This window comes from Centroberyx affinis, unplaced genomic scaffold, assembly GCF_046629955.1.
Source record: "Centroberyx affinis isolate AG114_WGS23_722 - 3 ecotype Tasmania unplaced genomic scaffold, CSIRO-AGI_Caff_v1 ptg001366l_1, whole genome shotgun sequence".
Taxonomy (NCBI): Eukaryota; Metazoa; Chordata; class Actinopteri; order Beryciformes; family Berycidae; genus Centroberyx; species Centroberyx affinis.
Genome location: NW_027279853.1, coordinates 3,514 through 17,500, shown reverse-complemented (window position 1 = coordinate 17,500; position 13,987 = coordinate 3,514). Strand labels below are relative to the sequence as shown.

General features: G+C 40.6%; 1 protein-coding gene across 1 annotated transcript in view; it reads right to left on the bottom strand.

Annotated features, from left to right (window-relative positions):
* The window catches only part of LOC139649507 (CUB and sushi domain-containing protein 3-like), a gene marked incomplete at its 3' end in the record, with an annotated part of 287,088 nt that extends 275,490 nt beyond the window's left edge, over nucleotides 1–11,598 (bottom strand). The window contains exon 1 of the mRNA XM_071525930.1: nucleotides 11,424–11,598. Within this exon, the coding sequence (XP_071382031.1) occupies nucleotides 11,424–11,598 (175 nt within the window). The remainder of the gene's footprint in view (nucleotides 1–11,423) is intronic.
* Nucleotides 11,599–13,987: the final 2,389 nt, after the last annotated feature.

Genomic DNA, 13,987 nt, shown 5'->3' with positions numbered 1-13,987 from the left:
ATATGTTCCCCAATGCCTTTCGTCTGAAAAATGTGCGTACATGAGTTGAGGTCAGCCAGCTCTCCATCAGAGACTAAGTGAGCCCAAGATGGTCGTTCCTGCTTTTGACTCCTCCAAGAGTGTAGTATAGATGTAAGATGAAAAGATGAATAGGTGGCAAAAACCATTATTGTTGACAGCTCAAGCTATCACACAGGCCATGACATGCAGTACAGATGCACAGACACACACAGGGACACACACACACATGTGCAAACACAGAAATACAATCAGGCAGAGAGTATAGAGTTGACGAGTGTGTGACAACTAATCTCTATGGTTATGGCGAGGTCACATTGTTGATGTCTTAGTGCGTGTGAACACAGAGGAGGACTATTGATTCTGCCTCCCTGTTGTCATCCTTTGTGGGTGTAACCCTGCTATACACCTCTGCCGGTCTTTTTCTCTCTCTCTTTCTCTGTCACTCACTATTCATATTCTTTTGACCACTGTACAATTACTTTCTTTCTCCATCTGCCACCCCGGTCTGATTCTTCTAGTTACACTGCTCCTAACAGAAAGCCAGATAATGCAATATCAAGTAGTTCAGGATTCAAAATGAGTTTGTAATGTAAAAATGAATAGTTTTAAGTACAATGGAAGATTATGAACTCCATTGTCCACCATGGCTTTTACCTCCTAGACTGAATATTATAGCTACATGAACCTCTGCACTTTTGATGAGCTTACCATATTGAGTAGTAGACAGCTGGAATGGAGTTTCCAGTGCACAAGTTGGCTGGCTGACTTATAAAATATAATGGGAGTCTATGAAACACTCCCATGATCCCCATGTATTTTACAGCTAAGAAAGTAAAAGTCATGCTGTGCCCCTACAGTGTAAGTCACCTTACCATACTATGCAGTGTGGATATTGAGCTTTTAGTGACAGAGGACATTTTATACAACAGAAATACAACAGAAATCTATGTAGATTGACCGCAAAATGTTTGATAGCTGCTAGGGAGAAGATGATAGCAAATGGAGTTACAACTGACTTAATTATAAATGCAGTGGAAGTTGGCACATGATGCACTGTAGCTCAAAAATGTCTACTGTGAGCACTTTGATTCATGCATGAAGCCTATGCAGTAAAGCTATCATTCATCTTAAAGTATGAAACATATCCATGGACTTGTTACAATGCACGCTTCATTAAATAAATCTGCACACTTGGATGTTAGAAGGGGTTTCTTGGGTAAGTTATTGCTGGCATGCTTAGCTTGTGTTCCGGCCCCACTGGTATCAAAATGGAAATTTTTGGGTGAGAACACCTTTGAATGTACAAAAGGTATCAAACTAATTCTCAAAAGCAAAAAAACTACATATCCTACTATAAAATGAGGAAAACTCTGTCCGTCTGTCTGTCTGTCTGCATCCATTTTGCTCCTCAGTCAATCTGAAACTGCACATGGGCATTGAGCATTGGCGTAGGCAGGGGCTGACGAAGCTGATTTTTTCATTTTCCCAAATTTATGCTGTTTATGCGCATTTTTGGCAAGTCTGCGCGGAGTTGTGGCGCGCACATCCCTGGGTATGGACTAGTAATTCTGAAGAAGTGGAAACAGTGTTTCCAGCTTTAAAATTTTAAGTTATTTAGTTAAGAAACAAAGAAAGAAAGAATTTCTAGTATAAGAGTCCTACAGTTATACAGGAAATACTATGAAAGTCTACAAAGCTCATTGCCCATAATGCATTTCATGGCCCTTCGTGACACCATCAGCCCCCTCCACTTTAGCTCACCAACATTCAGCCAATCATTTCTGTGGGGAAATAATTAGCAATAATAGTAAAATATCTGAAAAAGTACAAAGAGTGTCAAAAAGTTGAAAACAACCATAACGTAGGCTGGAATATGCTAAAAGATAAAAAAATGTTTGGTACAGCAGAATTTGGGGTTACTTCAGCAATTTTAAAGAAACAAATGTTAAAGTAATAACCAACTCTAGGCTCTCAATTCCTCCTTTTCTGACAAGAGAGAGACAGGAGAGGCTGACGGTCATCCTGGTAGCCCCGGACCACACGACTGCCCCGCGGCACGCTGAGATGACTCAGATGTTGGCAGCGTCACTGTGGACAGTTCCTCAGTGCCGAGGAGCACTGTCACAGGCGGATGGAGCATTAGGGGCGATGCCCAGTCTGGGCCAAGCTCTCAAACTCTGGCTGCTCAAAGGGACAGACAGACTAATGTGCGCAGGTTTGTCAGACGTTGTGCAGACTATCCAATCATGTCTAATCCACCATTTCATGCTATAAAAGTAAATGGTCGGGTTTCCAAAAGCGGTGTGGAGAAATTAATATTGATCTACTGAATTGTTCAATTTGGATCTATTCTCCAGCACATGAAACCTCACCTCAACCTTTTAAGATTATTTTTTCTGTTTTACTAGACCGTCACAGTAGAGAGAGACAGGAAAGACAGGCAGCAAAGGGCACGGGACGTTTTCAAACCCACGGCACTGTGATTAGGACTTCGACGCTTTCTTAAGGTGTCTGCGTCAGCGATCTCTTTTGTCATGGAGGTTTTGGAGAGGTCAGTTTTTGGCCACCCTCTCCCCCCCAGTGGGAATTGCCTTTGGTTGTTGAAGCCCTCTCTATGCCTGTGAGGCATAGCTCTCCTAAATTGCTGTCAATCAAGACTTCAGCTAAGAAAGTGAGTGATTTGTGCACACTATCCAGCCACCCCAGTTGTTGTAAACCTGTCCTTTACACTTAAGAACATTAAAAGCTCTTTTTGGTCTAGGACGGTTCAGTTGGATGCCTTCTATCCTCCTCCCCATGCTGGAGAAAGAGAGGAGAGGTTACAGTTGCATTGCTTATACCGGGTACGGCATGCTATGTGGAGCGAACGGCTACGCTGAGACGCACACAACAGCTGTTTGTGTGCTATGGAGGCAGAGTGGCCGGCAAGCCCCTGTCTAAACAGAGGCTCGCTCACTGGCTTTGTGATGGCATTTCATAAGCTTACGCGTTGGCGGGCAAAGACTCTCCTGTGGCTCATTCTACACTAAGTGTGGCAGCGTCAACGGCCTTATTCAGTGGGATAAGTGTGGAGGAGATTTGTACAGCGCAGTCATGGTCGATGCCCTGGCCTTTCATCAGATATTATCTGTCGGAAGTGTCTGGGTCTTTTTCCAGGTCTGTAGTTGATTCTGGGACACAGGAGGACTATGGCGATGGTCTTAAAATGCTAACATTACTAAGACTAATCACCAGGTTGTTTTGCATGGAGACCCACCTCAGCGTGTAAGGAGAAGGACAGACCATGACCGCTATAGTTGTTTGCACAGTTGGTTACAATCAGTCAGGCCTGTGATGCGGCATGTTGTGGGCATGTTAGTGTCACAGCTGCTCCACAAATCGCTGAAAACATGGAGGATGCAGAGTGTAGGAGCGCTCGCCTTATATAGGGCGGAGCGTCATAGGGTTGTACATGCTCACCCAGATTGGATGAGCATGTGCATGCAAATGTTTGGTGTGGAGATGCCCTGCTCAAAGGCACATTGGTGAAAGTTTTTCTTGCCTCTGCCTGCTCTAGGACACGGAGTTGAGCATACCTATGCAGTTTTAGGTCAAGACCCAAACTCTACCACCTCTTGTTTCATATCGGCCCAGTGAGCCTGTCCAAAGAGAATAATGTATGTATTCAGAGAGAGAGAGAGAGAGGGAGGGAGAGAGAGAGAGAGAGAGAGAGAGAGAGAGAGAGAGAGAGAGAGAAAGAGAGAGAGAGAGAGAGAGAGAGAGAGAGAGAGAGAGAGAGAGAGAGGGGGGAACTATAAGGGTGAGAGGAAAGCAGGGAAAGACATTAAATAATGTATGCATTCTCATGAGAAAGAGAGGAGGAAGATAGAGTGTGTCGGTGTGTGAGAGAGAAAGGAGGAGAGTCCTACACAGAGAGGGCGAGCGAGAGAGAGAGAGAGAGAGAGAGAGAGATTGTGTGTATGTGAGAGAGACATTTCTGTGACCTTCTGCCTTGCAAAGCCCCATCTGACTAGGAAATGAGGAGGGATGGAGTGATGGGGGGGTGGGGGGTGGAGAGAGGAGACTGCTAATGAGGAGGAAGAGGGATGAAGGGGGAGACAGAAGGATGGAGGGGAGGAGAGAAAGAAAGAGGGAAGGGTGGGATTTGGCTATAAGTGTTGAATATTTGACATTTATCCAAATGATAACACCCTGCCTGGTCTTTTAAAATAGTTGCTCTACAGAGACAGACAGAAAGACTCACAGTGGACTTACTGTAGACAGTGAACTGAGAGGGAATTGAACCAATGGCTTATTATTTAACCCTTTTTAAAGCATGGTAGATGTACAAGACTGCTTTCTGGTTCCAAAACTACATTTTGTACAATTTAAGCATTAAGATACTTAGTGTATGTCCAGATGAATTGAGAGAGATCAATGCATGATGCTCCTCAGTGAGCTGCCTCCTCCATTTACCTGAGGGTAATCACCATCCCATAACTTGTGTGTATCTAGTTCATTAACCAGAAGCTGATCAGTAGGTTGCCATAGTAACACATTTATAGATATTCTTATTTAGACCCACTGATTAAGAACACTGTTTTATCCCAATTAGCTGACTATGAGCACATTTTTACTTGACCAGGCTATTTGACTAAGAACACATTATTATTGAATGATGTATACATTGAAATTATATTATTTGTATAAATGAAGTCTGTTTTGCTACTGTCTATTGCCAAACGATGTGACACATTACTGATTCAACCTATAGCCTGTTCATGGGAGGTTTTATATTTGCTGTTCTGGTATAGGTCTTTCCTGGGAAAAATAGAAGAACTGGTCTAGTTAGCATGAGCATCAATAGCTGCCACGGCTGAACAGAGAAAGAAAAGAGCGGTACCTGCAGAAAATCAAACTTCATCGACACAAAATCCAATAAAAAAGACATCACAGTGGGGAAGTGCAGTGCAAAAACACAGCAATGACCACTTAGCACCAAAGATGTCAAACAAAGTCACAGATTACTACTTTTCACATATTAGCTAAGAACAGTTTGTTATTTAACCACGACAGTTGAATAAGAATAGAACACACACTGAGAGAAAGACAGTGAGATAGAGAGAGAGCCAGACACACAGAGAAACAGAGAGGAAAAAAGTACAAACCGTTTAAAGGAGATTTTAAACAAGGCTGTCATGGTCTGGCAATAGAACCTGTAGGTGTCTCACTCACACACACACACACACACACACACACACACACACACACACAGTCCAAGTGATGGACTTGTCAGAATGAATATGCATCAGTGGTAAGACTTTATGTGGGTGTGCATTTGTGTGGGCATGTGTTAAAGACTGAGATCTGGCCTCATCAAATTGCCTGGGGAACCTCAACAGCTGTTCCTGTGTGTGTGTGTGTGTGTGTGTGTGTCCCAGGGGCATCATGACACTTCATCATTTGTTAATTAGCCAGTTAAGTCATCTAATTAACACACCATCTCTCTAGTTCTCTCTCAGACTCGCTGCTCGCCTTTGTCACCGTCTACTTCAAAAACAATTGGTTGAGCAAAGCCACATGGGTTAAAACAGGAACTAAATCAATGCATTTCCCTTGAAATTCAAATATTCAAAAACGATACACAGTACTGTGCAAAAGTCTTAGGCACCCAAGAGTTTTTATATAAATTGTGTCTTAGATGTTTGTTCATTTTTTTCTGCATTAGTGTGTCAGTAAACTGCTCTTTATAGTACATTTTTTGATATTTAGAAACTTCATTTACTTATTTTTGAAAGCATCTTGGCTTTACTTTTTTTCTTTTACATGTGCCTAAGACTTTTGCACAGTGCTGTATGTTAGACAGGAAGCGGTTGAGAAATGTTTCAAAATAAATCCTCTATTATTGACAAATTAATTTCAATTTGAATTAATATTTTAAGCAGAAAGTGCCATAAGATGATATGGTCACACTTGTGTTATAAGCTCACTGCTGGGCCAATGCATGTCAAACACGTAAAACACATTCAATTACCATAATGTCAGGACAGTATTCCATATATTAACTAACTGGCTGCCACAATGACAGAGATGAATCCTTAATTACCGGCTCTCTGTGTGTGAATGACACACAAATACACACACACATACACGTCCAAGTTAATCATACCATCAAGACAATATCCATAACATTAATGGCCATAATCACCTGCTCTTTGTGTATGTGTGTGTGTGTGTGTGCGTGTGTGTGTGTATGTGTGCGTGCATGTGTGTGTGATTCACACACAGAGAGTCGGTAATTAGGGATCCATCTCTGTCACTGTGTTACCAGTGGCAGTCACTTAGTTACCCATCTATTAAATGCCTATACATTGCATAATTTGTGTGGGTCAGTTTCAGTGTGTATCTGTTTGCTTTCCACTGTACAAATGTGTGTGCGCATGCCTGCATGTGTGTGTGCGTTTGTGTGGGCAAACAATCCGCCTCATGATAAACCAATAATACAATATAACTATATAACCTGTGTCTTGTAATTATTATTAACTCCGCCAAGGAGGTTATGTTTTTGGTGTTGTTTGTTTGTTTGTCTGTTTGTCAGCAGGATTAGGGAAAAACTACTACCCCGATTTTCATGAAACTTCATGGAAGGGTGTAGCATGGGCCAAGGAAGAACCCATTAAATTTTGGAGCGGATCCGGATCCGACTCACGACCAAGCAATAATAGCACGAACCTTGGCGGAGGTCTGCGCTGTTAGACCCACAAACGTAATAACGTCCCACAAACGTAATAACCCACAAGCGTAATACAAATCTGCACCTTTTAATGTTATAATCCCATCAACGTAATAAGTTTCCCACAAACGTAATAGCAGTTGCCTACCGCAAACATAATACGTCATTTCCCGCAAACGTAATAACTATTACGTTTGCAGGGATTTGTTACGTTTGCGGGAAGGTGAAAATCTTCAGCTTTCAAAATTGTAATAACTTCCCACAAATGTAATAAATCACTAATATAATCAAAATCTGCAGCTTATACAAGTTGCTAACTCTAAATGTCTATGTCTCTATAAATGTCTAACAGCCAATGACATTTTCTTCCCACATATTCTTGTTCTTTAGGTTCTTGCCTGTTTAGACTGATCAAGTGTTGTTGCAATTAAACCCCATCATATTAATTCCAGATTTATTCCAGGTGCTATTACAAAGCCAAGTGTAAAAAATCTCAGGAGAGGCAAAAACAGTATGATGTCACTCTAGCAATGAAAGATTTACAACCAATCATAGTTAACCCTACACAAAAGTTTCAGTACAAACTCACCTGCTATACAATTAAACTATTCACAAGTAAAGAATATAAAGTATTGATTGACAGTAACAGCTGGATATTATTTATCCCTATTACCTAATTTTAATTCCTGTTTGGAGCCAGTAAACTCATTTTTTTAGAATCATTTGTCGTTACAAAGATATGTTTAACTTCTACATGCTTACTTTTTGCTAACAATGAATAGAATATTTAATCTTAAATCTTTAGAAAGAATTAACAATTCTAAAAACTGTCTGGATGAGTTTATTGGATCCAAAAGAGAGTGAAAATGAGGTAGAATCATGTTTTGGGTGGAGTATCCCTTTAAACACAATAGTAGCCTATGTTTGAACCATTTAAATAAAATATGTCTGCATATCAAAAGCCAAAAACTTGAATATGTATTTTGAACAGTCTTTCATTCTTTGAAATAATGAAAAGGAAACATTTCTCAAGATTTAAGTCTTAAGACTGAAAATTAAAGGCTTGAAAACGATTAATGACTGACATCAGGTGAGCTTAAATTAATGTCAGTGAATGCAGGAAAGAATCTGAATTCCCCTGTACCTGAATGTAACATGTTATTTATCCTTTTATTTTATCTTGGACATTTTCTGTTACATACATACATTTAGATTAATTTAGTCATTAATTGTTTGCAAGCCTTTAATTTTCAGAAGTTTTGAGAAATGTTTTGTTTTCGTTATTTCAAAGATTGTATGTATGTATGTTCAAAATACATATGTTCGCTTACGATATGCCGACATCTTTTATTTACATGGTTCAAACATAGGCTACTATTGTGTTTAGTGAGGATAAATAATATCCAGTTGTTACTGACCTCTTGTTACTAAAACAATACTTTGCGTTGTTTACATGTTGTTGTTTACATGTTGTTGTTTACATATATTAAATATTTTAATTGCTGAGCAAATTCATACTGAAGCTTTTGTATAGGGTTACTATGATTGGTTATAAACTTTTACAATGTTTTTGCCAATCCTGTGTTTTTTTGCACTTGTCTTTGTAGTAAAACCTTGAAGAAATCTTGAATAAATATGTTTGGGATTTATTGCTCATTTGTATACACAACACTTGATCAGTCTAAACAGGCAAGAACCTAAAGGACAACAATATGTGGGAAGAAAATGAAGAAAATTGGCTTTTGAAGATATTTAGAGTTAGCAACTTGTATAAGCTGCAGATTTTGATTATATTAGTGATTTATTACATTTGTGGGAAGTTATTACAATTTTGAAAGCTGAAGATTTTCACCTTCCCGCAAACGTAACAAATCGTATTAAACGTATTATTAAACGAAATTACATATTACGTTTGCGGTAGGCAACTGCTATTACGTTTGTGGGAAACTTATTACGTTGGTGGGATTATTACATTAAAAGGTGCAGATTTGTAATACGTTTGTGGGTTATTACGTTTGTGGGACTTTATTACGTTTGCGGGTCTAACACTGCGCTCTCCGAGTGCCCTTCTAGTTTCAGTAGTAATTCTCATCTGAGGTTTTCATTGTGTCCCTAATAGTCTGCAAGGTAACATTTCCCAATAATTTATTCCTAGATCAGTAACACAATATACGCTACTTGGGGAGTAAATTGCTGAAATTGAAACAAAAAGATAAACAAGCTAACCAAAATCCAATAAAAAGTGGTTGTTAATGCAAACACGCACTCATGCACACACACACACACAGAGGCACACAGTCAAATGCAATTTTAATGATACGTCTCAATTAAGATACTTATTAGATTGACCTGTAGAAACTGTGACAAAATGATAAACATAATGCCCCAGATACACAGAGAAAGAGACAGAGAGAGGGAGAGACACACACAGACAGAAACACGATACACACACACACACACACACACACTCTCTCTCACACACAAACACAAACACACATGCAGAGATGCTGGTCCACGTATTTCTCTAGTGTTTAAAAAAAACAAACCCAAAAACATTTAACTCCCTAACACCCACATATTGAAGTAATTACAATTCATTATCAATGGAACACTTTTTACATGTTGACAGATATCAATAATTTTAGACAGATTAGAGTTATGAGCTTTCTGCAGGAGACTCTGTCTTGCAATTTCATGTCAGTGTATCAAGCCTGTCTCTGAAGGACTGTTGACCATTCTCTAATTCACTGTTAGAGTAGCCTATAACCCAGAGAGAGAGAAGATGGAGAGAGAGCGTGCACACACACACACACACACACACACACACACACACACACACACACACACACACACACACACACACACACAGGTCATATCAGTTCCAAGATAACTCCTTACTTATATAGATATATAGAGAGATAAAGGTCAACAAAGTATGGTTTTGTTGTTTGGAGTGGATCTCTATCACTATTCATCGTGTGTGTGTGTGTGTGTGTGTGTGTGTGTGTGTGTGTGTGGTCTCTCTATTCCTCTTCCAAATGGACTGACCTTTCTCTAAAGGTCAGACGGTGACACCACTCACATGCACAATACTATCACGAACGCTTAGAGACACAGAGTCACAGACAGGCTCAAATACTGGCACAACCTTGGGGCTGTTATTCCATGCTACTCAAAAACTCTTTTAACCTTTTCACGTGTGAATTTTGAATTTTCCAAATGCCCCCCTCCCCATTGCCCCCGCTGCATGAGTGTGTGACACGCATGGTAGGCCTCTCTTGTAGAATTCGATTTTCACGGCCTGTACACATGGCCTCAGCATCAAAAAGGATGATAATGCCACTGTTATACAAACTGTCGTCTTCGACATAAATAGGCTTACATAATTTTCAAATTTAATTATGATCTACATGCTTCAGCTACCCTTTTAATTGGATGTGTCTCCGAATGTTGCCTTATACTTTTCCCATTGGCGTTCTAAAAAGGAGAAAACTGTTTTTCTTGGGGAAGAATTACTTAATTTTTGATGATGAGACAACACGAGTGGTTTACAGGCATACACTAAATAAAATGTATATATTCCAGTGCACATATGTTCATATTAAAGCATTTTCTGGCAGAAAATTACTAACTACAAATCTTGCTGACCGCAATGCAATGCCATCCCTGTTTATGTCTGTTGGTGACAAGAGACTTGACTGGGTTTCTCACAAGCTCTCCGGTCACGCACTGAAGTTTTCATGACCCGCCTAACCTGCCTACACATCTACTGAAACAATTCTTCACCTGCAAGAAAAAGAGAGATGCATTTCTCCCCTAATTTTCTTCAAGGTTGCATTGTATGCGTCTCACAACGTGCTGCCTTGTGAATTGTTAGCAAATTGAGACCCAGAGGTTTTCCAAATAAAACATCAACCTCCAGTCGCTGACCCCATTCTACATCAGAATCAATTCATTCGCCAAGTAAAACAAATGGACAGGAATTCGTTTTGACAATATTGTTGCAGAGACATATCGGCAACTCATGTGACACAGTGCATACTGATATATTATGTGGGACAGGGAAAACAGGGCCTCACATTAGAGTGCAAGGCGGCAGTCGACATAAAGACATACAGTAGAAACTAATAATACATATCAATTCAATTCAATTCAATTCAGTTCAAATGGGCTTTATTGACATGAAATACAAAGGTACTTATTGCCAAAACATACACATTAAAATGAAACGGCAGTACTAACTGAAATAAGAAACAAGTTTTCAAGATGATTATCATATATATCGACATATCACTCTACATGTATGTATTAAGCATTCAATCATTATGTGCATCTGTATGTAGTTGGGGTGTGGGAGTTAGCAGCACTGTGTTAGACCAGTGATAATGCAGTCACACTGAATAGGATAAGATGCATGGACATAATTCCTGAGACTTAAGTAGTGCGCAGACTTTATGAGCAGCACAAGACTGCTAGCAACACTTGGGTATATAAATAGGATGGAGCTAAACAGTTGAAGAGGAATCTTAGTGGGGTTGGCCGAAGTGTGACAGGTCTTGTGAGGAAGCTGTGGAGGTGGTGGGTGGTCTCGGATTCAAGCGACCGGTCCCATCTCCGAGTAGGAAGCTTTTGGAACAGGTGGTTGCCTGGCTGTGCAGGGTCGTGCAATCCCTCCTGCCCTTTTATTCACCCTTCATGAAGGGCAGCTGCCAGCCAATCAGCCGCTCAGCGGGAGAAACAAGAAGTTGGAGCTTGTCCTTGGGAAAGGAGGAGGCGGAGGAGAACCAGGCTGCGATGGAGAATGCCAGGACGCTTTCGATGATTGAAATGTCGAGTTTCTTCAGCTGGTGCGGGGAGAGCAGCATCTTTTGGCCGTCCTTAAGTAAGCATGAGGTGTTCGCATCCCCTTCAGAAGTGTTGGCAGTGATGGATCCTGCAAAAAGGAAGTTTTCAGGAATGGAAAATGAATGCCCATGCCCCAACACAAATGCATTTCTATTCTATTCATTTCTAATTTCTTTCTATTAAACAATGGGTTTTTAACAGGTTTCCAAAGGGTCACTCAATAAATCACCATGAGAACTTTCAGTCCAAGAGAAAGAAAACGTGCTGTTGTTGCTGTTTTTTTGGCCTGACAGCACTAGTATTTTTTATCTAATTTATATCCATTGCCTTGTTTTGACTTTTAATTATATATGGTTCAAGTCTGTCCTCCTGATCAGACACCATCTCATTCACCTCCAGGGAAGAGGAAGAGAAACTGGAGGCCTTTAACTACAGCTCCAGGGAGAAATCAGAAAAAATAAAAGCATTGCAAGTAAAACCTGGGAATATGACCACAATGTTTGTGATGAGACGCAACTCCCCCAGGTGAAACTTTTGTTTTTTGAAACTTTTGAGAGATAATGTTTTGCACAATGTTCCAACTCACGGCGTCTAGTTTGGCATGTGAGACTAAAATAGGAGCCAGAATTTCATGGGACACTGGTCCAGTCAATAAAACAAAACTGTAGTTTTTGTAGGAGTCACACTGTTTAATACACAATACTGCTGCTATGATGTTGCTCCAACTAAATTTGAATTTGAACAAATTTTGTTCTCTTTTAGCCATCTGACGGTGTAAGACCTGGCAACTATTAACGCGTACGCAAGTATTTGCATATGTTCATTTGCATGTGTATCCGTCTCAACCTCAGTGTTTGTGTGTCTGCGCGCACGTCTGTGTCTTTAAATCCCGTGTAACTCTTCTGTCTCTTAATGATGGATTAGACTTCTCATAGTATGACTGCTCATCCAGCAATAATCCGCACACACAGACTTACAGCTGGGGTAGGCAGTAGGCCAGGGGGGGAGAGAGAAAGTGAGAGAGTGAGAGAGAGAGAGAGAGAGAGGGAGAGAGAGAAAGAGAGAGAGAGAGGTGGGGGGGGAGGGAGAAAAAGAGGTAACTGTGACCAAATTATTAGCTTTATTATAAGGAGACAGGTTGCCCACAAATCCATGTGGAGAGGCAGGGCAAATCACGTCAACAGGATACACACTCATCCCCTAAATTCTCATCCAAAACACGTATTTTAGATTGTCAGTGAACCAATTCACAGCACGTATTTTCTATTTTTGCTGGCGTGTCATGATGTTAGCTATGTCAACTTTGACATGTTTGTCTGTCCCTGCTGTCAACAGACTATGAAATGGAAGGGAATGATAACTTTGTCATGCTAACAACCATAAAGGGAGAACAGAATTAGCCTGTTAGCTGTACGCCAGAAGCAACCAAAATCAGCTCACTCAAATATACCCCAATATGTCTGATATTAATTTTAGTTCACTCCTATGAAATTGTTAGACAGAATACTATACCCTTACCTGTCTTACTTTTTCCTTTGAACAGTGTCTGTGTGTCTACTTGTGACAGTTCTCTGCAGTGTACCATTGACAAGTCTCACCTGTGACACCTGCTGTTGTTTTGTCAACTTGAGTTCAGCTTGTGCTTCTATATTCTGTTCCGAGGGATACTCTCAAGTCACTTTCATCTTGGGGTTGACCTGGTCACACATATGTTCAGGCCCAATGTGCGCACACGCATGCACACACACATACATGCTCACACACACACACACACACACACACACACACACACACACACACACACACACACAGACATACAGACACACAGCACGTCTTGCTCTGTTGAGTAAGTGTGAAAGGAAGAAAGCTTGCTGTCCCTCTGAGATAGTCATACATCTTGCACAGGGCTGCACACCACACACACACACACACACAAACAGAGAGAAAGAGACAGGCACACAGACTCTGTCATACATACAGTGACACCCGTCCAAACACCAGGAGGCACACACATAGAAGCATACAAATACACAAACTCACTCCTACATAGAAACACAGACAGAAACAGATGGGTACACAGACCAACTCTCTCACTCTTTCTCTCTCACTCAATCTCTCTTTAATCACCACTGATCATGTTGGTCTCCTGATGTAATTCCAATGAGAAAAAAACACAAAATCAGCAACTTTCTGTAGGATACTGAGTTGACTATTAAAGCCACGGAAAAAATGACCCCTGAAAGATGCTCCCTCATGCATTAGCCGACGTATCAACGCATCTGCCTCACTGATCTGAGCAGCAGAAATTGAGCTATGCCAGACCAATTAAAAAGTCCTCATTCTGATTCTTAATTATTTCGGGGGGTTTATAAAATCTGAACATCTCAGTGCAGCTTTCTCCAAATTGGG